A 24,312-nucleotide genomic window follows, 5' to 3' on the forward strand; every position below is an offset into this window, starting at 1 on the left:
GGTGGTACATTTCTGAGGAAATACTAAATTTCAGAAGCAGTGCATGACTTCAAAAGAAAATTCAGAAGTAGCTTTGTATTTCCTAGTAATGCAGTCACCTGTAGTCACAGTTTGAGGTTATTTTTTATGGTTTATGCATTACGCTGCTGCTATATATTTTTCAAAATTATGATGGAGCCTACTTTGGAAACATTTTAATGCAGGCCTACAGTTTGCTGGACTCAAATGAGTGTTTATAAATGGTATTACACTCCTTGCAAAGGAGAAAATATAAACACAAATTGGTGTATGTCATATTTTTAGTTAGTGACTAAGATAATTAAAGCTCTTTGAGAAATGTCTATGGTTTGTTTTTGCATTCAGCTCCAAAGCCTGAATTGCCAACTGGAGAGAAGAAATTCCCTTCTCTGAGGCCTGAAGAAAAAGGTGAGACCAGTTTTCTTCACAGTGAATGTCAGGCTATGCTTTTGTAAACGAATTACAAGTTTTAGCTTGGCTGCTCTGTGCAATAGGTATCTGTTTGGAAGACATCATACAGATTCTCTTGATACCATCTACTGAAGCTGTTGTGTCAGTGATGTGGAAATGTCTTTAGAGTGATTAGAAGAACCACACTTCTACGAAATGTGTATTTCTTGTTATTGTATTACATTCTGAAAAATGTTGATTGCACTGCACGATACCGTGGTTACTGTTGAATTCATTTAAGTATAGTTCTGTGGTAGTGACTGCAATTTTGAATAGCAATAGTTGATTATTAGAAATGAGAATTTTTGCTGCTGCTTCTGAATGTTATGGCCAAAATCAGTCTCTGATGGAAAATATTTTTGAAAGAAACACATGGAACAGTTACAATACTCCTTAGACAGATGTTAGTCACAATGCTCAGAAATTGAGATTTCTTGTCCTGTTAATTCTTGCTATATTCTATGTTTTCCACTTCCAGAGAATTTGGAGATGTTTACCACTTTATTCTTAAAATTTAAAGGACACCTTTTTTTTCCAGAAGAAAAGCTACTATTATCACCCAAACACATTTCTAAAAGGTTTCTTTTCATATTTGAAAAACTTGCCAAGTCACACTGTTTGGATTGTGTTTAAAAGTCAGAAGCTTAAACAAACACGCTGGTTGGGTCTTAAAGAAGAAATTCTGATGTTACTGCAGCTTAACCATATTACAAAAACATGCTCTGTTCTCTGAATAGTGAGCTGTGGCAGACCGTGGCTAAACAGTATTTCGACAAGCAAGCCTGCTTGATGGGTTTCTTGGCTTCCTTAGGCAGTTTTTATAACCCACATTTTAAACAAAGCGTATTCTCAGGTGTTTCATATGAAGAATACTTGTTAAAAACAGCTATATTTCCTCTGCATGTGAGCAAACAAATTATTTTTATTTGTTGGAACAGTATCTTCAGGTGTGAATTGAGATCAACTGTATGATTCTAAAAATTTTGATCACTTGGCTCTTCATAAGTTTAAGTTTATTTAAACTGAAGTAAGTTTAATTTTAGACTGGTTCTGTTTGTACTATGGTGTCAACCTTTGCATAGTTGAGTTCAACTCTTCGTGGAGGAATATAGGAAAAAAAATATTGAGTGACACCATCCAAAATGCTTAGGAATGTGAAAGCTTCTGAAAAGTTAAGTAGAGAACTGTCCTTTACTGTGGTACAGGAAACGGTGGAGGAAGAGTTTTGTCTTGTATTCAGTTGAAGGTCAGGTCTTGAAAGTTACTTATTTAGATAGCAGTAGTGTTTCACTAGAAGAAATGCTCATTTATCAGTGCAGCTTTACTTGTGGAGAAATAACTATGTTGATGCTAGTGATTAAATTCATTAAGTATGAAACTGTACTGTAGTTAGTTTTCAAAAAAATTATTAATGGAGCAGTTCTAATCACAAGCTATCAAACCATGTAAATTTTTTTTATGCCTATTGGGAGACTAATAAATCTGCCTTAAAATGCAAACAAAAATTAATCAAAAATTAAAAGCAATACTCCTGTAAGTATTTCTGTATTTATAGTGAAGGACACTTAGTGGTATCATGTAGAAATTTTTGTCCAGTGTAAATACTAATCTGAAGACATTTTTATTTCCATTATTAACTGCTCATTTTTAGCCAACCCTTATCTTTTTCATTGTGGAGCAAAAGCCAAAAAAGAGGCATGCCATTTTGTCCAGCAGAATTGTCCAATTTCTGTGCTCATGGTGAATCTTGACCTTTGGTATTAACTTCTTCCACTTAGCTGTGGACGGTTTTTATATTCAGATCTTGAGTGGGAGTAATTGAAGGGGAAACTGACAGATGATAATTCAGGAATACGATTTGATGACAGCATTTTTTATGCCCTGTTTATGAACTCACTTATTCTTAAAAACAAAAGGCGTAATTCTCAACTTGTGTTCAGCATAGCTAAAGTAAAACTAATTCTTCAGTAATACTAACTGCTACTGGGCATTTAAAATTTAAATCTGCGTATAGGATCAGTAGGCAGAAGTGGCTAGCAGTGTTAACAACCTGTTTTACACAGGACAGTCAGCACCACCAAGTGGCACAAACCTTCCACTACTTCTGTATTGTATTTTTTTAACTCAATCCTAAGAGAGACTGGAAAGGGATGCCAACCAGTTTAGGTTTTGTGTTCACATCTCCTCCTAATGTTCAAACTTCCCAAAGCAGGAAGACAATCCCGCCCTGGATAATGCTTTTTTGCACAAGTACCTCTATGATCCGTTTACTTCTAAGTATTCCTGTGAAAGAAAATTGGTGTTTTCCCATTTTATGGTTGGAGGGCTGATGCTCAGCGGCTGCAGGACTTGTCCAAAGGAAGTCAGTCATAGACCTGGCAGTTCAGGCACTTAGCTGGGATGGAGCTGAAGCCAATTTCCAACCCTGCCCCCAAATCCATAGCATATGTAAACATTTTACATTAGACAAATACTTGGTTAAAAGCAAAGTCATGGGGAGAATCAAAGCTGAAGTTCAGTCTCTCCAACCCAGTTTACTGATTTACTACCCTTACAGGGTAGTAACTGTAAGGGACTGTAACTCCTTACTGTAACCTAACAATAATCTCTTAAATCCTCAGTACTTCATGTGCTGAGCTGTAGCATAGTTTTACAAGGAAAAGTAGAAGGTATGCTCTGGATATCCCACAGGGTGTGATTAGGGAACATGGGTTGAAGACTATTCAACTAACATTTGTGAAGCAGCTTGAATTTTTCAGTGCCCATATGTTATATGTCAGCTCCTCTGGACAGTATTCAATTAGGTCATGCAGTCATTGAACAATACTTTTTTTGTTGTTGTTGTTTGTTTGATTATCCATACTTAATTGGTATCTTGAATTTGTAGGAAGGTAGACTTTATCTAAAATAAATTCAGTTATTCAGATAAATATTCATTTTTTCCCCTTTTTCCATAGATAAATTGTGCTGCTTGTGTGTATGGAAGAAGTCCAGTTACAACAAAATAAAAAAAACAAACCCTACCTTTTTAAGTGGACGTAAGGTGAATTAATAGAAAAGAGAAAGCAGTAGCAGTACAGAGAGATTCTTGGTTCTTAGCTGTCATTTGCAGTGCAATAATGTGAATCCATAACTTCTTACTACTGTTTCATGTCAGTAGAAAGACATTTTGCTTACTTTAACGTAATGTTTTTTAAGTTCAGGTAAGTACTTTGTGTGTTTTGATAAGGTTTCACTTAAGACACTTGCATTTCTATTTTTCACTTTTATCTGATCTTCAAAGAAAGTCTTTCTGACAGCAGTTGCTTTATAATTGATTAGCATTGTAAGAATTCTAGACAACATGGGTTTTTAAAATGTTATGGTGACTTTTTTTGTCAGATGAAAAAGGAGCTTTGGATCAGAAGCCTTTGAAGCCACAAGCTCCTCAAGTACCACCCAAGAAGCCTATTCCTCCAAGCAAGACTAACAGCTTACTGAGAGCAGGGCTTCTGCACCCAAAACGTCCAGATAAACCTGTTTTGCCATCATCTGTATCCAAGTCAGTATATCTTAAATCATATACACCAAGTATATTTTATTTGATTGGTGGTTTGATCTTCCCTCATGGATGAGGTGGGAAGAAATTTATGTTTTAAAGGTAAAATGGATGCAAGGATAAGTTTTGCCCTATACCTACTAGTGTCTTGGTTCTCCAAGTGCTTATCAGTGTGAACTTAAAAATTTCTAATTCTTTGAGACATTGAATCCATCTCAGAGTAAATAGTACAGTATAACTAGATGAAGTTACAAATTTGTGGGCTGCTTTGCTTTAAGCCTGCTCCGTAACGAGGACGTTGTAGCTACAGTAGCAGTGTGGTGTAAAAGAATCTGTGGACGTGGCACTTGAGAATTGTTATTGCGTTGGAAAAAATCTGAATATTTGAGCTGCGTCAACATTCAGTGTTTCGACACTTTGTATAAAATAAGACAGATGGAAAGGAAGAGTTGAACACAGTAACTGCGCTAAAGGTACTCAGTGTTGCTCATGTGCTCTTCTGGGGAAGAAAGAACTTACTACAGGACCACACCCAGTCTCTATACTCTGTCTGGAGTATTCTCAGTTGAGTTGCTGGACAAATAGGGTAATAGCAAGTAATCGCTCACTATTTATTTTAGATCCACTTTTAATTTTTTTTTTTTCTCATGAGTTTGAAACAATTATTTATGGTGTTTCACTAAGACTAATTTTGCATCAATATAATCCCCCCCCCAGTTTCTCTTTCTGTCTCCATCAAAGTATTTGCTAGATCCTTACCCAAAACTGTAAATAAACTGCTGACGGGTAACTGTCCCTTTGGGATGTTTAGTTGACTTGAAAGAACCATGAGAAAGTAAGGTCACGATGCACTTGGCCTTGTACAAATAAAGGAGCAGACAGCTGCTACATCAAAGAGTTTGCACCTTAAATACCTGCAAAGATATAGGGTGGCAGCAAGCATTTCTCAAGATTTATCATTTTTTTTACAGTAGGTCCTGTATAGCTGAACCAAAAGGAAGAATATCTGAAGGGAGAAAACAGTGAGGAGGGAGGGCAGTGGGGAAAGGGAGTGTGGGTAAGGCACACACTTTGGATGGTTGTCCTCTGTTGGAGTCAATCTGATCCCACGCTGCGTAGCCCTGGGAGCACTGGATGCCTGACTGAAGAGGTAGACCATTGCCACTTTACTTCTGTTTAGGTTTTCAGTATGTAGTTGTGTTATATCACTTGGTATTTTGGAGAGTTTCCCAAGTAAAGATTTTTTTTTTTTAAACCACAAGTCATGTACCCCTCCCCCATTTTAGAAAATAATTATGTGTATAAAGGGATACACATGTGCAGTTAAATAGAGGTCTGTAGTAAATTGTGGTCCTTTAATAATTGAAAACTTTAAATCTTAGGGGTATTTAAATATGTTTAAATGTCTGAGAGGTTAACATTGCTCTAGGAAGATAAGGTTGCTATCTCTTTTTCTAGTGCAATAGAACTTCCAAATAAAGGATTTGGGAGATGACGTAATGACAGGGACACATTGAAGCTGACAACTGGTCCATTTATATACTATATTTTTATGCTGTGGCATAAATAATGGCAAGAATTGTGAAGGAAAATGTTATCTGTTCTTTCGTTTGTTTGGGTTTTTTGTTTGTTTGTTTTTGGTGAGGTGTTTTTTTGTCCCTGGATTATGTGACCAGACATGCAAAGAATACATGGTAGAATAAAAGCCATATATACAAAGTACTGTATTCTATACCCAGAAAGAAATAACTTGTTCTTGGCAGCTTTTTTCTTTACAGGAAGATTTCGATGTCAAGGAGTCTGAGTATGTTTCTGAATATTTCAAGAGAGATAACTGAAGGTGCTATTCAGCTCTCTTGTTTTTTGTTGCACTGAAGTGTAATATTTTAGATTTAAACTGCCAAAATGTGCCGTGCAGTAAAAGTTTTGGATTAGTTTTACAAGGGGATTGTACATGTTTGACGTCTCTGCAAGAGCTGGAACAGAAGAATTGGCTTTTATAGGGGTAGAATTGCAAGGCTTTAGAAAATTATTAAAATCTACTGAAATTTTTCCATTTACTGCTAATTCTTCGTATGTTTCAGTTGTAAACTGTTCAATCTCTTGACTAGGTGTGTCTTGTCATTTTTTTTCTTACTACAGATCTAATGGAGAAGTTGTTTCTCTTCGACCGAAATCTGAAGTTGAGCCAGTAGCAAAACCAAAGTTAGACTCTGAACCATTACCACTTAGACCAAAATCAGTAGAGGTAGATTCAGTTGTGGTAAAGAGCTATAAAGAATCAGGTAAGAAAAGAATAAATGTTCTTTTGAGTCCTTCTGTTTGGATTGTAGTATTTTACAAGGTTAGAATAAGCTTTTTAAGCAATTTACTCAAAATACCATGGAGTGCAATTATGCCTGTAGAAAGTATATATATATATTTATTTTTTTTTTTTTAGAACTGCTGTAGGTAGCTGAAGGTAAGAGTCAGCAAGTGATGAACAGATGTCAGTAGGCTATTTGGAGGTAGTTGATGAGCTCTGTCTTGTGACAGACGACAGAAAGTGAGAAACGTAGGTAATGGTTTGTTCCTCTAATTTAAAAGCATGGGTTTTTGCTGCCACTTTTATCTTGCATTTTTATGAAATTTTCCTTGCTGACTGGTTCTGTTTGTTCTGCTCTCGCATTTCAGATAACTCTTGCTTTTCTAGCTAACTTGCGTATTTTTAGTAATGCCATTACCTTCAGCGTTCTGTGATTAAGTTCATAGCTGTTCTAGATTATGACTTTATCATACATTAAATTTGGGCCAGCATGGAGCACTGTGCATTTGAATTTCATCCTTATGGCTTTGTTTCATGCACCTTGAGTTAAACCTGGCATCTCTTTAAATCTAAGTTTGTCCAGTAAAAACCTTGATACTGGTTAAAGTACCCACATTGATGGTCAGGCTCTCTGAGCTATTATATAGTTGCCTGTTGTCCTTTACTGACAGCGCAACTGATTTCAGTCCTCTGTGTGCCTCTTAGGCAGAGATCATCTGCTGTGGGCATATTTTTTTTAAACTCTAAATTATTTTTATTGTATGATTAACCACTGCAGAAAAAGCTTTAGTGAATTGTACCTGCAGCGTTTGTCTTGCATATCTCAAATGCAAGCTTTCATCTCAGAAAAGGTTTTAGTAATAATACATTTTGAAATGGTATAACTTGATTTTTTTTTTTAGGCCAGTTATGATATTCAGGTTGTAGAATAGTTAGTCCTAAAGTGTAATAAATTCATCTGGGAGATAAACATAATGCATTAAAAAAACTGAAGCAGTTTATGACTAGAAAAGAATACTCCTGATTTTTCCCTTAAGCATCTTAAAACGTGCTTCTAAGCTTAAATGCTTTGTATGAGGAAAGGTTAGTTCATGTATGTTTTTAATACGGAAGTTAGATTTTTCTGAGCCACAAAAAGCTGGACTTCAGCATGTACTAAAATATCCTGGGAATATTACAAATATTGTAAGTGTTACCCTGAAGTATTTATAAATTCTTTTTTTATTGCCCAGTGAAATCTATGCATATCCTGTGATATGCCTTATTTTAAAGGTTTTGAATTGGCAGTTTAACTATTGCCTCTATTTAAAGATGGGTTAGAGTGAGGGTGTGGAAGAAACATTTTCAGGCCAAAGTAAGCTGAGAGATGAAAGGGCAATGCACAACCTAGCCTTAAAAATGTAAGCCTTTTCTTACTGCTCAGATGTTTATCTCTAGGATTGTGCTAGATGTGTTATTGTATAGCATAGTATCATTTATTGCCAGGAAAAAGCTTCCCATGAAAACAGATGGAATGTCTCTGTTTTTCTTTAGGTGCAATTATCTTGACATCTTTAATAATCAGAGTGGCAACATAGTAGCTGTGATATTACATCTTCAGATATATATAAAAAAACTAATTTTATACAGATTTAGAAAAAGAATAAAAACTTATGAATTCTGATTTGCTAACATAAGATTTTACAGGCTCTTGGAGAAATTAAGAATTTTAACACCTAGATGGGGCAGGGGACAGGTGTGTATAACAAGCAAGTGGGTGAGATGTGTTCAGTGGTCCTTGGTTGGTGCGCAGCAAGTGAAAGAGGCTCAGGCAGTCTGTGGGGAGGCAGCACTGAGTGTCAAGGAGCTGTTATTTAAGGAAAGTTTCAGAAATCCTCTGTTATGTGAAACTGCCCTTGTTTAAAACAATCTGCATAAGACACTTGTAGCTTTACTACTCTTGTGAAAAGAGACTAGTCCAAACTCCTGCCAGTAAAATGTAATGAATCTCATGCTTTATGTCTCTGTACTCATTCTGCTGCTAAAGACCTAATACTCCGTGCAGCAGCTAAGGCTCTATAAAGCTCCAAGGATGTTGGGTCCTTATATAAAGTTTAAGATTGTTTAATCTTACATGGGGTGAAATGTATGGCTAGGGTTGGTAACTGTGTTACCAGAGTCTCTCTTCCCCCACCTCCCCCACCCCTTAGGCTGAGATCCTGAAGGGAATGAATTTTTAGAAAACCAATTTCTTTAAGTATGGGTCTTATTTTTTTGCAACTTAGTTTGACCATGAAGCATGGTGTAGGTTGAGACACTTTCAATTTAGCATAAGGAGCAGCTGTAAATATTCTGTATCTATAGGAAAAAACAATCCACCCCATACCAAAATTAGGCCCCCAGCCATCAGATAAGAACAAGTACTCAAAACCATTCAGAAACATTGATCATGTTGAAATACCTTCTCTTGAAGCTTTATTTGAAAAATTGCATAAATGTTTCTCTGTTTTGATTAGAACTAAAGCTGTAATACTAGCATGCTGAACATGTAAAGCGATTCTGTTTCTTCTACAAATGTTTCTTTTTCCTGCTTTGTAAAATAATTTTTTTGTTCAGAATCTTTTTCTAGACATTCCTCTCCTTGACTTTTCTTTCCAGATTTTGTTTCCTATCCTGTTTGCCATGTTTCCCTTCTTACGTGTCAGGAAATTACCCTACCCTTCTCCATTTTGGTAAGATAACAATCTATAAGGAAATCCAAATGCTTTATGCCATACACATAGCCTCTTCTTAATGTCGTAAGCATAACTTGCAGTTATTGATACTAAAATTTTGGGATTTCAATTTAAAATGCTTTTTTGTTTCTTTGAATGCCTGTTTTCCTTAGCTGTTAAACAAGAAGCTACTTTATACTTTTCAATTAGGAAGTTGTAGAGGTAAAAAACCAACCAAACAAAAAAAAAACCAAGAAAAACTTTACAGTCCAGCTCTTGATAAGCCAAACATAGTGTTTATAGTGAAATGTGTTCAATATCTATAGGACTTCTGGTGTATTTAGGTTGAATGGCTTTATCTTTCTGTAGCACAAACTAGCCAAAGACTTCACAGTTGCATATTTAGTATTATGAGTCTTGTAAAATAGTAGTTGCGAAAGTCACCTATTAGGCACATGCTTAATTGTAGCAAATACCTTACTGTTGCTCAACTGCAAATTTAAATATTCTAAAGCTTATATCTGTCCCCTAAATTTTTGGGGTGCAATCTCAGCAAGATAGGAAAAAAGGCCTGCCATCTTCTCTTACTCTGCAGATTAATGTGAGGTCTTGTCTCGTAAAATATTGAATACGTTTCACTTCTATCATGGATTTTTAAACCCCAGCCACATGAGATGTTGGAACCATAATTTCTTTAGACAACCCTTCAGCTTTGCTTCTTTTTGTGAAGGCTTTTTAAGACAAACTGGTATGAATACACTTGAAGCATTCACAAATCTTAACAAAAGCTCTAACCTAATTGTATCTGTTAAAGCTCCTAGCAGTTCTGTAATGTATGGCTCCATGTTAAGCTTGCAGAAAAGACGTTTCTAATAGTCTGTCCTAAGTAACTGCTTAAATTAGCTCATCTTTTCTAGAAAGAAAGGTGCTCTTGCTCAGCTTTAAAATCATTTTTTGACTCAAATTATCCCCAGATGTATTGTACTGCTCATTTGGCACTATGATGGGATTCCTTTTAATGATTACTCACAGGCTGTCTGTAATAAAGTTGTTTTGATAAATCACTTTATTGATTGAAATGGGTGTAAATTGTGAACTTTCAGTGGGTTTCACCAGTATCTCTAATGGTTTCAGTGGGGCCAAGCTTTCTCCTAAGATAATTAAGAATGCTGTTTAAAAAGAAAAACAAACAACCCCCCCAAACCCACAACAGAACAAACAAACAAAAACACCACCCCCAAAAACACAAACCCCAAATCCCCACCAGCCTGTGTTTAATTTCTTCCCTGTGCCAAAGCAACAAAATGGTAAGCTAAAAAGGAAAATGCAAGTACAGTCAGAATTCCCTCTGACTGTAATGTGCTGGTAATATTTTAATGCTGAACAATTGTCTCAGGTGTAACAATTTCCTTTAGAAGCTCTTAAAAATAGCGGGGAAAAAACCCCCTGGCTTTAGTGTCATCCCACCATCTGTATTTAAATCCTATACAATTCCAGGCTGTAGCAGTCTTCATCTTCAAGCCTTGTCAAATACTGTGGTTTTTTTCAGAAGTACACATTATTCTTAATACGTTCTTAATATACCTGATGTTTACTTTGTTCATGGAGACAGGGCTGGCCTTACGATCATAATAGCAACTCAATTTACAATTCTTATTTAAATTTACTGCCAAATGATTTGTCACTTCTGCAGAATGATGAAAGGAGGATCGTTTAAAGGCAAAAATTACTGAGATGCGGGAAAGGGTGTATATATTTTTTTCCTGACGTCTTGTTACCCTTTTAATAATACCTAATTAATGTAAATCCTGATTTACATTTTGACATGGGTTAGTGCTCTGGGATTACTGATGACTGAGTAAAGAACATGAAGATATACCCCTTGGTCACTGTTGCTTGATTTCTAAGAAGTTAAATGTCTTATTGGCACAGACTACAACAGAAATACCTTCATAGCTATTTATTCCTCCCTCATCCTCTTTTCCGTCAGCCGCTTGCCATTCGTCACTCTTCTGTTTCTTCCTTCTTTGTTTTTCTTCCCTGCTTTTTTAAATTGCAAATATGATTACATGTTTACAAAAGACTGTTTTTACATTCTCCTTAATAAAATTTTAAAAAAGCACAAATGATTGGTAACAGATAGTGTTATAAAGCTTGCATTTCAACAAGGCAACAGATGATGAAGTAGATATGTTCAGGGATGTCCGAAAGATGTGAATATTTTAAGGACTTCAAGGATAGTAACACAGAGTAGAAGACATTAAAATCAGTTAAAACATTAAGTGGAAAACTCAGTTCCTACAGGTAAAAAACCCCAACGCCGCCCCCCCCCCCCCCCCAACCCAAAAAACCCAACCAAACAAAAAACCAAATCTTGTGTGGCATTTTAGTTAGACTTATTCTAGAGACTCTAAATGTTTAACAAATTTGTGTTGTAAAAACATATATAATAGCCATAATCTTGATGCTTAAATAAAGAATCTATCTCATTGCACATCTGTTGGCAGGTAAGTTTTATTATTATTTTTGTGGAGAAATGGTTAAGAAGTCGAGTTGTTAACTAGGTGAACTACTTATGTTATTAGATTAGATATGTTCTGTTCTTCCTATTAATAGTTTTTTTCCGAAGGTTGTCTCTTCCCCTAGGATGTAAAGAATTTCTACTGATCTAAGAGTTTACCTAGAGCTATGAGCATAAAGAGACTAATAAGCAGAGATATCTGTATGATTTAATAAAGTATGAGAATGGAGTTTTGAAATGTTTTATTACAGGCTTTATGAAGTCGTGTATTTTCTTTAGACCAAGTACTGCATAGGAAAAAACTACCCTGCACCTAAATATTTGCAGTTAATGTCTTGTTAACTTACTGTGGACATATACTTTACCATGTTGCTTTTATTTTTGTCCTAGTCACTAAACTTGGATTTTCAGCCTTTTCATACAAGTTTAGTGACAAGAAAATATGCTCTCTTAAATAGTTGAATATGGCACCTCTCAAAAAACCAGTCATGAATATATTTTTCTCCAGATACTTGTTAGGTCTGTTTTATGCTGCCATGTTACTACAGCACTTCTTCTGTTGAGAACTTGGATTTAAATGCTAGTTGAATTAACTCTTTAATTTTTTTCAAGAGGGAAAATGTGGTTTCCCAGATATGCCAATGTCATGTGGTTGTTTCATATGGCTCGTGTTGTATATGCTGAAAATCTTTGAAACAAAAAGAATTCTGATTTTTTTTTTTTAAGTAAAAAGTGATAAAGAATGCAGCAAAACCTTCTGGTATTGATGGTGGTCTGTGTTTTCATCTTTTTCTAGGTCTGTTAAGCTTTGATGATGTAATAGCTACCTCAAATAATCTATCGCACCCTACTGCAAACCGACCCAAGATGCCTGGTAGGAGGCCGCCTGCACGTTTCAATAGGAGTAGTCCTGTGAGTATATTGGATGTGTTTTCCTAGTAGTGAACTAAGAACTAACTTCCCAGGAAACAGGGTTGAACTGGGAAACAGTCTTATGAACCATTTACCTGAGAGCAAAATGCAAAATGCCGTAGAAGTTCAGTTCCTATAGACTTTGTCTACAGGAATATCCATTCTCAGGAGCGAAGCGTACGTAAGAGAAACAACATGACTGCGTTGCAGCTGGAGTCTTTTCTGTTCTGTGGGGTATTACTGCAGTAAGTACTCAGGTCTTCTAGCATCACTGATGATGAAATAGGTGTTGTGCATACACACGACTCTGAAAGTGTCTTTAGTGCCTTACAAGCCTAACAATATATAAACTTTGGCCACAACAAATTTGTAATTTAATGTTGCTGTAATGTGGGACTTGTGATCTCATGTGCTAAGACATGAGATTGTCAGACCATGAGAACCAGGTGGCGTAGAATCCTTGAAATCAAATTATATCATCGGATGTTGTATAGTTCAGTCATGCCAGTTACCATCTACAGTTACTGCCTGTTAATGTTTGTGTTTTACGGAAGCACCTACAGGCTCTCAAAAGCATCAAGGACTTGTTAAGTGCTGCAGAGATGCTTGAAAATCCTGCCCAAGAGTCCTATGTTTGATTTAAATTCAGGTGAATGAGTATTGCAGGGAAGGAAGGTTCTGACTGGCAGGGAAAGAAAACTATAGTAGTCTAGTAATTTAAGTTTGGTTTTTTGTTGGGTTTTTTGGGTTTTGGGGGGGGGGTGGTTGTTTTTTTTTTTTTTTTTTAATTCTGAAAATCTTTTCGTTTTTTATGAATGTTTTACCAGGCAAGTCAAGATGTGAGTCCAGAAAAAAATTTGAAGGTGCAGAAAGAAGAAGAAAGTGCCAAACCAAAGCCAGTTGAAACAAAAAAGGTATGATACCAAGGACCTAGAGAAGTGCTAGGCAGCTAGGTGTTCTGTTCATCTTGCTCGTATTTCCAGTTTGGATTGATGCAATCATCTAAATGCAAATGATTGTATGTAAATGCAAGTAAGCCATGTCATTTAGTACAGAGTTCACAGTAGAAGTTTTAGTATAAAGTTCATTTATACTTTAGTATAAAGTGCATCAGTTCTGATGAGAACTATTGTATCAGGTAGCATGAAACTATGGTGGTATTTCCCACATAAGCTTCATGTCTGCTCAGCCTTTAGTCTCCCGACAGACAGAACAACTGAGCAGCTCAGAAGGGTGCACAAAAGATTGTTTATAATGAACCAATGGGCTCCATTAAATCGCAGTTTTTTGTTTGTTTTTGTTTTGTTTTTTTTAAAGTGTAGAGAACTGCAGTGTGAGTACTTTTTTTAGTAAATACAGGAACCTCAGGGAAATGCTTAATAAAGAGCTGTATAAAGTAACTGTTATATACTACAGTAGTCCATTTGAACTGGACATTGTTTTTTACCTTTTGGGTAGAAAATTAAGGAAATCTGTGCACATCTAGCTCCCATACCAGTACCACTGGTATGCTGTAAGTGGTCAGTTCATGAAGATTTAATTTCTTAGCTTTCTACTGATTTATTTTTTCAGCCATCTGCATTCAGTCCACCAGTTCCATCTTCATCTCAGAGACCAAGTTCTGTTATACTCAACTTTTTTCCAGAAGACATCCAACTTAAAGGAGAAAGGGATGATGAAAAAATTTCTGTGGAAGAGCTCAGGACTCAGATTAATGATTTGATGGGTTTAGTAGACGCACTGAAGAAAGAACATGGGTAAATATTTTCCTTCTCCATCAGCAAAAGGATATATAGACATCTTTCAAATGTCTTTAATGCCAAAATTCTTAAAATTAAAAAGCTATTCTATATTAATATAAATTCATAACTTCTTTCTTTAGAAGTTGATCCACCTAGATATCTTAAATATGTACACATTTGATGTCAGAGTAATTTTTGGAATTTGTACACATTTTTTCCTTCCTACTTTGCACTCCTGCATTCATGACAGCTTTTTGAAAATATTTCTTAAACAGTTAGTACTTTCACGGTAAGGAAAAGTAGATAATTTTTGTGGTATTTAACATAAGTATCTGTGCTGGCCTTGTGTAACACTGCGCACAAGTAATTGCAGTATTGACATGACTGGTAGTAGGGAAAGGTATTACTGAGCTTTTCAAATTGGTGATCACAGTGGCCCCATCATCTGTGTGCATGTGGGTAAGGTTGAGTTTGGAGAATGATGTAGAAGAAAAATGTAATTGGTGTTTGAGTAAACATAGTAAAGAGTAACCTGCGGGAAACGTATCTTTTTCTGTTTTTAGTTTTACATCACAGACATCCATTTTGGCCCTATTTAAATAGTGACTAGGGCTAACCAAACTGGCTTTTAGAGTGACCTCGAGATGTTATAAAGCATCAGCATCACTTGGTCTCCAAAGCAAACTAGTAAATTATGAGTTCTGAAGATTAATGAACTAGTTCTTCAGTGACTGGATGATAATTCTTAGCACTTTCTTGTCTGAACATAGTTATGAAATAAAACATGTTTTAGGAACTTTCTATTCTAAAGAATTTCTGTTCTCTATGTAGAAGTTGCTGGGTTGTTTTGATTTAAATTCAACTCTCCAAGTAAAATAACAGTACAAATTTTTAAGTAGCCTACTTAAAATTGTGATTATAAGTTAGGGATAAGTGCATAGTGACCGGTAAGAAGTGTTGAGAGTTGGTGGAAGCTTGTTGTCCACCAGATTTGAGTACCAGTTAACTAGTGGGCATGTACCTATATGTAAGTTTTATTTATAAGGTGTAGCATCAGACACTTGTTATGTGAATTCCTCTTGTAAAATTTAAACAAGGCCTGTGCTTTTTGTTCTCAGTAACGTGAAATTTTTTTTCCCTTCTAACTTATATTTCTGATATCTTAACTACTATTAGGAGAGAACTGGAAAAACTAAAGAAGGATTTGGAAGAAGAGAAGCTGTTGCGAAGTAATCTGGAGGTAATATTGGCAATTCGAGGGGGATAAAGTTTAGAAGTATGTAGGCAGTGTTCTGGAATTTGATGCCACAGGAAAGTCTTAATGAACCTGCTCAACTTTTTTAAAAAAAATTTTTATTGCTATGTTACTGTGTGGTTGAATGAATGCCTCATGAGGCAGTTGGGTACTATATAGTATATAGAAGACTCACAGTTCATCTTACTTTGGCTTTCTTTATCTGGAAAATTATTTTTAACAATATGCATGAGTGTTGGGATGTGAGTTCAGTTTAGTGTTGCTAGATTCTGCTCTTTGCTAGAAGTATGTCCAACTGGACATGTTCCAAGAGAGAAGATTAATACTTTGCTTTTGTAAGACTTGAAGGACAAACTTATTTTATGTAATCAGAAGAAAAACAGGGCAAAAGTAAACTTTCCTAAATTTTTGATGAACTGTTTAAATATTAAGTGGATAATTTCCCGAAAGAACAGAATGCATCTGAAAAATTTCCTTATGAATGAACGCCACTCCTTTCAATTTATTGATGAAGGCTACCTGCATTACAATATGATGCCATTAAGTAGTTAAAAGGATGAGTTTAATGTAGAAAATTATTTCAGTCTGGTACAAAAGGGCATTTTACTTCTGAAATAGTACTTCTCACTGACTACAAAGCTACTTTTGAAACTTGAGAAGAACTTCTGGTGAGTCCTCTTTTTAATGCGTCTCTAAACCAATCAATGAAGTTGCCTTATATATGCACTAGGGATGAAGAGGAGGTAACTTCCTTGTATCCTCTAAATCCATTTGAAGAAATACGAATTAATCATGGCATGGTATTTTGCATGAAGGCTGCTTTAGGAAGTTAGTCTGAGGTTAGCATTACGTGGGGACATGTCAAGTGATTGCACAACCCAGCTTTGACTGCTTTATTCAGAGTGAATTTCTCCAATAAGATGTACCAGAACTATAGGCAAATTTTTAATGGTTTTAAATTCTTCTTTGTTTAGCAAGATAGTAGTATAAAGTCAGCTGTAAATATTGAGCTGTCAAATGCCTCTGTGTTATGATTTATTTAGTTCAGTGTCTTTGAAATATAAAGGTTATAATTTTGATGAAAGCTCTGAAGACTTTAGATTATTGCTACTTTACTACTGACTCTCTCTCTTTTCAAAATATCCATTTTCCAGCTTGAAATAGAAAAATTGAAGAAAGCAGTGATGTCTACATGAGACAGCTATGGACTCAATGTTTTTAACTCGCCAGGAATTCAAAGCTGAACACAACGAGAACTGACTCTTATATCAAAATAATGGATGCTGGTGTTCTACAGTCTTAAAGAAAAAAATATAGTAAAAAAAGGAATATAGTCTTTTATTCAGAGAGATAAGAAAACAAAAAAGAATAAAGGTGTAATTTTTTTGCCAATATAAAAGAGGCCTTATTTCTTACTGTGCTGGAATTGCAGACCTTATTTTTTGGTTTGCTTGAAAATACTACTGAATCTGTATAGAAAGGAGAGGGAATTCTTAATAGATTTTTATTGAATACCTGTAGCTTAATTTTTAAAGAGATCTATACTATAAATAGGGTGATCTATCTTTACAACTAATCTGTAAAATAGTCTATTGGGAGGGATGGAATAGCTGTGTCGTAATTGTAGTCACTACTTTTCCCCTACATGCAAAAGGGAATATATGATATTTGTATAATTTTGGCAGTCTTTACCCAGGGTTATGCTGTTGTGCCTGTCTGCAGTGAGAATATTAATAATATGCTGTTTATAAGTTGAGTAATGAGATAGGAATTTGTTAATGCAATGAAGCAGGTGAAACTCCTATGCATTGTAGTAAGAATGAACGATCTAATCTGTGTAGTTTAGCAGAACATTTTGTCACTTGCACTATTGGATTAAAAAGGGATTTAGGACTGAATCATGAAGTTATGACAAAATTAACTTTTAAAACCACAAAATGCAAGAAATACAGAAACAAGACTAGAATCCAGTCTTAACTCAACCTGTTGTGCCTAAAATATTACAGCATGAAAAAGTAAACCTTAAGTCACAATGTCTGTGCTTCTGTGTATCTAAACTGAAGTCATCCATCTTTTTAGTGGTTAAATATGCATCTTGATCTGTTTTTACAATAGTCAGGTTTTGTTTATAATATGTCACCAAATAAATCCCTTTGGAACTTTGATACTCTCAAAAGGTCTCAATATTTATATATTTATGCCATAAACTTTATCAGTATATTCTGTACCTCTAAATGTAATAACATCTTTGTATTTTAATGAGTAATTGGAACAGTTGCTTTGACAGCATTGTGCTGGTTTCCAAGGCAGCGTCTTTCACATTTTATGGAAAAGAGTTGAAATCTTGTGGATTGCCATTATCTTTAACCCGAGTTCAACACAGTGCACCAGAATAATATACAAATAATATGCAGAGTGAGGGGAGACAATGATGTTTATTGCTGTGTTCATTTGATTAAAGAATTCAAAAACATACAGCTTTAGAAACCCAGTCAAATGCTTTTCTTCTGTTTAGTAATCACCTTATCTCCTTTTGGTCTACTAGAATTTAAATGACAAAAGCATGCCACATAATTTGTCAACTTCACCAGTAAGAGAAGTAATTAAGTTTCTATTCATGGGAATAGACATAAATATAGTAATTATTTAGTATGTCACTTGAGCAAGTGACATGGAAGTGTTACTTCTTGAGAGTATACTTTTTCCACAGTTGATGCATCATAAAATACAAACATCAAAAAGTCAATTGGAGGATGTCTGTCAGTTGCTGATTTAAATTGTTCATAAAATTTTATTAATATACTATGCAAGTATTAGGTAATATTTGCTAGTCACATTGCTAATAAGCTGATTCTATATTAATGCTTTTAACTTTTAATTGCCTAGATGCATCACAAATGAAGACTTGAGCCAGATCTTTATATTGAGGAATAATGCGCAGCAGTAATGCTTCTCGTCAGACACTAAACTCTTACTTAGAATTCATACTTCTAAGTCAGGTGATGAAAAGCAAGAATTGAGCCTAATGGAATAGCCAATTTTGTTATACAAGCTCTTCACTGTGATTAGAGCATGAAACAAATCTTGGAATGGATCGCTCTACAGAAATTGTGTCTGCATGTAAACTTGCAGCAGACGAACAGAACAAGACAATCAGTTAAAACCACAAAGGAAAGGTGTTCATTATTTAATGGCCTTTGTTCGCTATAGCAATAAATGACCCAAGTGCAATGACTTGATTTAATAAACCCCTCCTTTAAAAGTCGCTGCTATGAGTATTTTTAGCCATAAGTTTGCCCTGATATATGTCTGTCTTGTCTTCAGCTAGTGTTACGTCCTAGAGTGGAGGGGGAGAGGGTGATGGTTTTGAAGACATTCCACAGTACAAGTTCCTAAAAGCAGTATGCTTCACTGACTTGTTTACCGGTGCTGTAAAATGATGCATGCTATCCAAACTCAGCAAATAAATAAGTTTAAAAACGTGTGAAATGTCTGCTCAGTTCTGTTCAGGAATGTTTTGTATGCCATTAAATTCTTTGCAGGAGGAATTCAGGGGGTGGGAGCAAAGTGTGTTGTTATTTATGTAGTGCCCCTTTGAGGCTTTCAGATTTTAATTTACTCACTGGGATGCTCTGGTTCCTGACTGTCAGGATGGCTTAGGATCCAAACAGTTGGAAAGCTTACTGTTTTTCTTTGCAAGTGTAACTGAGAATCTTAACTTCTCAGTATCTCTTTATTCCTTTTTTTTTTTTCCCCTGTTGGTCCATATTGAACTGACCTGATGTCCATCTTCAGAGCCTTTTTTTTTTTTAAGATCCCTGTTGCCACTCAATAACATGGATAAATGCATGTTTGAATCACTTCTTAAATATATAGTGAAGAACTGAAGACTGAGAGTATGGCATGTTTAAAAAGGGTATGGGTGAGGGAAAAGGTACATGAAGAACAGAACAACAGAAGGGCATTTTTAAACTGCAAGGTTTTTATTCAATCTTCATAACATTCTCTAAAAACTTTTTGTTTGCATACAAGGTACAGTTTAAAAAAAATAAATTACAGATCTTATTATTTATTTATTTATTTAAACAATCACTATGAAGATAACATTTTTCATTAGTGTAGCTTCAGGGGAAAGAAGTTTCTGATGCAAACCTGTAATGTATTGCAAGGTTTGACTTTGAGTTATGTAGCAAAGTATCTGTTGAACTTTTAAATAAATACAAGGTATTTATTAAAGTCATAAATTAGCAGAAGTCTGTTAACTCTTTCCAAAGGAAATGGTAAAAACAGCTTTTCACAGCTGCCTTACTTTTGGCTGCTATTAAAGCTCTCTGAGATGTTCCTGATTGCTGACTGTTTGCTTTCTCAGAGTGATGTCAAAGCAACTGCTCATATATCTTGGGTAATTGGATTTTGCAAGAGCTGAAAAGACAAACCACGCCCTCTTGGGTGCCTAGGCACGTACCTCCCAGCTTGAAGAATGCAAACAGCCTTGACCAGCTTGTGAAGCGTGAGACTGATGCTGCTGGTTCAGGGTTTGGAATACCCTCCTTGCTTGTTGGAAGTCACGGTTTGAATATCTTGAAGCCCCAGGAAGCGCAGATCGCACCTCTTCCTTCTGGGAGAAGCATATGCATGTGTCTGTGTTGAAGCATGCCAGCTTTTGTGTCCTTCAGAGGACTATTGCTTAGGTTGAGGAGGTGTGTTAGAATTGAGGGGTATTCAGTCTTGCCATCATAGCAGAGGCTGGGGGTGTGTGTGTGTGTAGAAGCACAGCTCCAAGAGCCTAGGGGAAAAAGTCTTCTAAAACAGGTGTCCATAGCCTGACATGATCTGATCTTTGGCCCTTTTCTGACTTAAAAAGTTGCTAAGGTGCCACCTTTTAATTCATCTCTACCCAGTACTGTATCAAGAGCAAGTCATTTAACCTTCCCAGGTGGGTTGTGTTGACCATGTCTAATTGTGCCTGGCTTAATTCCTACTGATACCAATGTGAGAGGTAAGGCTGCCTCTATCAATACAGAACAGTAAATAATGCCTACCTTTAGACTGAAACTGGAGACCTACCTTGTGGCTGAGGATGGACTGAAGTTGTGGTAGCAGACAAAATTACATTACTTCAGGAAACCCTATAAGCTCATGAGAAACACGTTCCAGGACTGTAGAAAAAATTAGTGACCAAAGTTCTTCCAAAGCAGGCCTGTGAGTAGGAAGAACATTAGGAGTTGCTCGTCTGTTACACTAAACTACTTGCTGTAAATTACTGGCTTGGAAATCCTCAGAAAAGGAGGAATGGAGTTGAGCCAATATTAAGAGACCCAACACTGAACATGGCACAAGATCAGAGAACTCTCACCCCTTACCATGGGTGCAGCCTGTAAAGAAGGTATTATTGCTCACTGAGCTTTTTAGCTGCACAAGATACTGTCAGTAGTGTAATTTTTGATTTATGAAGGGTAATGCATTAACTTGGCCAGGTTTTGATCCTGAATTTTTTTTTTGTCTTTAAAGTCTAGAAGATCGGTTAAATACAGAAGAGCAGAAGATACCTCCTCCACCGGGAGGAAGGGTACAAACCACACAGGCGTGATTCATCTGTGTGGACTCCTGGCAAGGGTGGCAATGTGGCAGTTTTGTGGGTGTGTTTGTAACCTCTTTTGTCATTTTGCGGTGCAATGCCTTTATTGTCATCTGCAGGTTCCTCAATGTTAATCCAGTGGGGCAAGAAAAGGAGTAGGCTGATGCCCAAGGTTATTTCTTCATGGGAAAACTCTAAATGAATCAGAGCACCCAAGCAATGCTGGGTAGGAGCGTTAAGAGTGAGACTGGGGCACGATGGCAGCAGAAGAATGGTTAGTCGCTCGCCTGTGATATCTTGAGGATCTCTGGCTGTGTGAATTTTGCTTACAGTAGAACCTAGACTTCTGGAAACGGTGAGTACTATCACAAAGCAACATTTTTCTAGAAGTGCTTGAAAATTATCAGTGGTCTGTGAAATTGGTTCATTCATAATCTAAAATGCGCCTAACTGCTTAGGCTGTGTTTACTTTGCACTTATTTCCTCAGTTTTATAGTCTCCTTACATCCGTGGAAATAATCAGGCATCTTAATTATCCTGTCATCTTTTTGCTCATAGTTTTGTAATTGGTCTCTAATCACAGTGTTGTCATGTTTAAGAAAATCTGAAATTTTCTTATAGCTAAGGTTACTGTAAAGATCATTCTCCTCTCAGAACTTGCTTTACTTAAATTCACATTTTCCAGGTGTGATCCCTTTAAAAATACAGCTAATACCATTCTGTATAATTAAGAGCTTTAATTTTTATCCTTGGATGGTCATATTGAAGACTCTTAAGGCTTCTGATGCAGCCTTTTATAACTTAACAGGTAGCAGTGGCAAGTGATCACATGGTGGTTTATGAACTGTTTGGGTTTTAAGCTAGCCATGTAGCCATTCAAGCTCTAAAAATAATATAAATTAGGTTCTGTAACAAGGGATTTAATATTTTTTAAAATGTTACATACATACAGTGCAAGACTGCAGTGAGTGTTCGAGGCAATATATTTGTCTATCTAATTATGCCAAGCCCAGTGTAATTTTTTTTTTTTTAAATATATGCTTGTAATTTCTGTGCGGTAGCCCTGCGGTAGCTGCAACCGTGTGGGACCAGGCTCCCTTGCAGTGCATCCTGCCAGAAATTAAAAGCAGGAAAGTGCTTGGGGTAGAGGAAGGAGGGATGGTTTTGTAGGATTTTACAAAACACATTGATTTTTAAACCAACAGAAGTCGCAGAGTAAGTAAGGCTATGATACATTAACCGACAAATGGATTACTTTTTAAATATGCAATCAGTTTACCTTTTTTTACTGTTTTAAGAGGTTCTTTCCTCTCTCGTAACCACTATCTAGCCACTCCCTCCTCACTCTTTCCCTCTTGTTGGGGGCTTTGCCTCCCCTGGGGTGCTGTGACCAAATTAAATGAGCTGGAGAAGGAGGATCAGCAGCAGGCGACAACCTCCTGAGTTGGGTGGGAGATACCCAAGGGTATGAAGTGTCCTCTTTCTAGAAAGTCCCTTCCACGTGAGAGGGGTTTGACAACTCAGCTGCTTGTGTGCCTGTGCCCTGATGGAGCAGAAGCCTCTGGAAGAGGGGAGTAACACATTTATAGCTTCTTAAAAAAGGAGGCAAAGTTAATAGCCTAGTGCTCCTGCATTTGTCCTTCAGATGTGAATGAATCCTAGCAAGGAGGGGTGCATGGAAGGGCAAGATGTTCTTCACCCAGAGGATGTTTTTCAAAAAGTGTTAAGTTTCTAATTGTGGTGTCTTGGATTAACAGCTCAGTTGCACTTTATGGACCTTTCTCCAAAAAAAAAAGTGCATTGCCTGAGTTTGGACCAGGAGATCACTGCCTGATACCCTGCATTCACACTGCGTGTTCTGATTAATGGCAGTAGATAGTTTATGATTAGATATATAGCATCCTCTATCAAAAGTACCATAATTGGATATTTTGGAGGAAAAGGAATAGCTGTATATGCTTTCACAAGACCCGATGTCAGTATATCCATGTTTTTTCCCTAAAGTGACAGTGACTAGCAGCCGCATTGCGTGTTTTGCTCTAAGTTTCTATTGCTGCGTAGTAGTTATCTTGGCACATTCTTGCAGTGGTGAGACCGGGTGGTTTCCATGATGAGTCAAGCAATGCAACTGAGCGAGATCGGTGTTTTGCTGGTAACGTGGGCCAGTATCTCGGTGAGCCTTAGACACCTGGAGCTGTCCCAGATTTCTACCTCACCGAAAGGTAACAGCCCTAGGTGGAGTTACGTCAGTGATTAAATACAAAATGAATGTGAATTCATTAATGATGAAACATGATGAGCTCAAGGATTCCCAGCTGTGAAATGGAATTAGGGCTATGAGCATACAATAAACATTTAATGACTGCAGAAATTGGAAAAGAATTCAATACAACCCTTTGCCTCAAACCTGTAGGTGTTCCCAGCCACCTCCCATTCTTCGGCGATATTGATCCAAGTCTTTTGGTTCGCTTGTCCTTACCATTTTATTTCCTTAGAAGAGCTAATGTTTGCTAGCTTTAAACCCAGAAAATGCTTTTACTAATACCAGTTGAATTCAAGAGGCTGGCACTAGGTTCTCCTTTAGAGCTAGCTTAGAAATTCAGTGCATCACTCTAGCTCTTCCTTTTATGATTTTTTCATAATTAAGTAATAAACCTGTGGACTTCAAAATGCAGTAAGGCGAACAAATGTCACAGATGAAAGGGGCAGCTAGCTGTGTGCCTGGCTGTTTGATGCCGTCACATGATCATAGAATCATAGAATGGTTTGGGTTGGAAGGGACCTTTACAGGTCATCCAGTCCAACCCCCCTGCAATGAGCAGGGACATCTTCAACTAGATCAGGTTGCTCAGAGCCCCGTCCAACCTGACCTTGAATGTTTCCAGGGATGGGGCATCAACCACCTCTCTGGGCAACCTGTGCCAGTGTTTCACCACCCTCATTGTAAAAAATTTCTTTCTTAAATCCAGTCTAAATCTGCCCTCCCTTAGCTTAAAACCATTGCTCCTTGTCCTGTCACAACAGGCCTTGCTAAAAAGTCTGTCCCTGTCTTTCCTATAGGCCCCCTTTAAGTACTCGAAGGCTGCTATAAGGTCTCACAGCCTTCTCTTCTCCAAGCTGAACAACCCCAACTCTCAGCCTGTCCTTGTAGGAGAAATGATGAGAGCTTGGAGTTTCTTGGATAGAAAAGACACCTCTGCTCTGTCAGTGCAGGACTCCTTCTGCTTCAGCATCCTCTGTGCTGATCAGTATGTATTGGGGAAATTTGAGTGGCTTTTATCAAAGCACAGTGATTTGATG

General features: G+C 36.7%; 1 protein-coding gene across 3 annotated transcripts in view; it reads left to right on the forward strand.

Moving 5' to 3' along the window:
* The window catches only part of CD2AP (CD2 associated protein), an 87,257-nt gene extending 68,348 nt beyond the window's left edge, over nucleotides 1–18,909 (forward strand). For 2 of the 3 annotated variants that reach the window (XM_072858372.1, XM_072858373.1), the window contains 8 exons: nucleotides 364–426; nucleotides 3,850–4,009; nucleotides 6,149–6,291; nucleotides 12,322–12,437; nucleotides 13,265–13,351; nucleotides 14,010–14,194; nucleotides 15,356–15,419; nucleotides 16,589–18,909. In XM_072858372.1, the coding sequence (XP_072714473.1) occupies nucleotides 364–426; nucleotides 3,850–4,009; nucleotides 6,149–6,291; nucleotides 12,322–12,437; nucleotides 13,265–13,351; nucleotides 14,010–14,194; nucleotides 15,356–15,419; nucleotides 16,589–16,630 (860 nt within the window). In that variant the 3' untranslated portion in view covers nucleotides 16,631–18,909. Of the gene's footprint in view, nucleotides 1–363; nucleotides 427–3,849; nucleotides 4,010–6,148; nucleotides 6,292–12,321; nucleotides 12,438–13,264; nucleotides 13,352–14,007; nucleotides 14,195–15,355; nucleotides 15,420–16,588 lie in introns of those variants that run through there. The other variant, XR_012041910.1, reaches the window with a different exon arrangement.
* The last annotated feature ends 5,403 nt before the right edge of the window (nucleotides 18,910–24,312 follow it).

The sequence above is a fragment of the Ciconia boyciana genome, chromosome 3, assembly GCF_034638445.1.
Source record: "Ciconia boyciana chromosome 3, ASM3463844v1, whole genome shotgun sequence".
NCBI lineage: Eukaryota > Metazoa > Chordata > Aves > Ciconiiformes > Ciconiidae > Ciconia > Ciconia boyciana.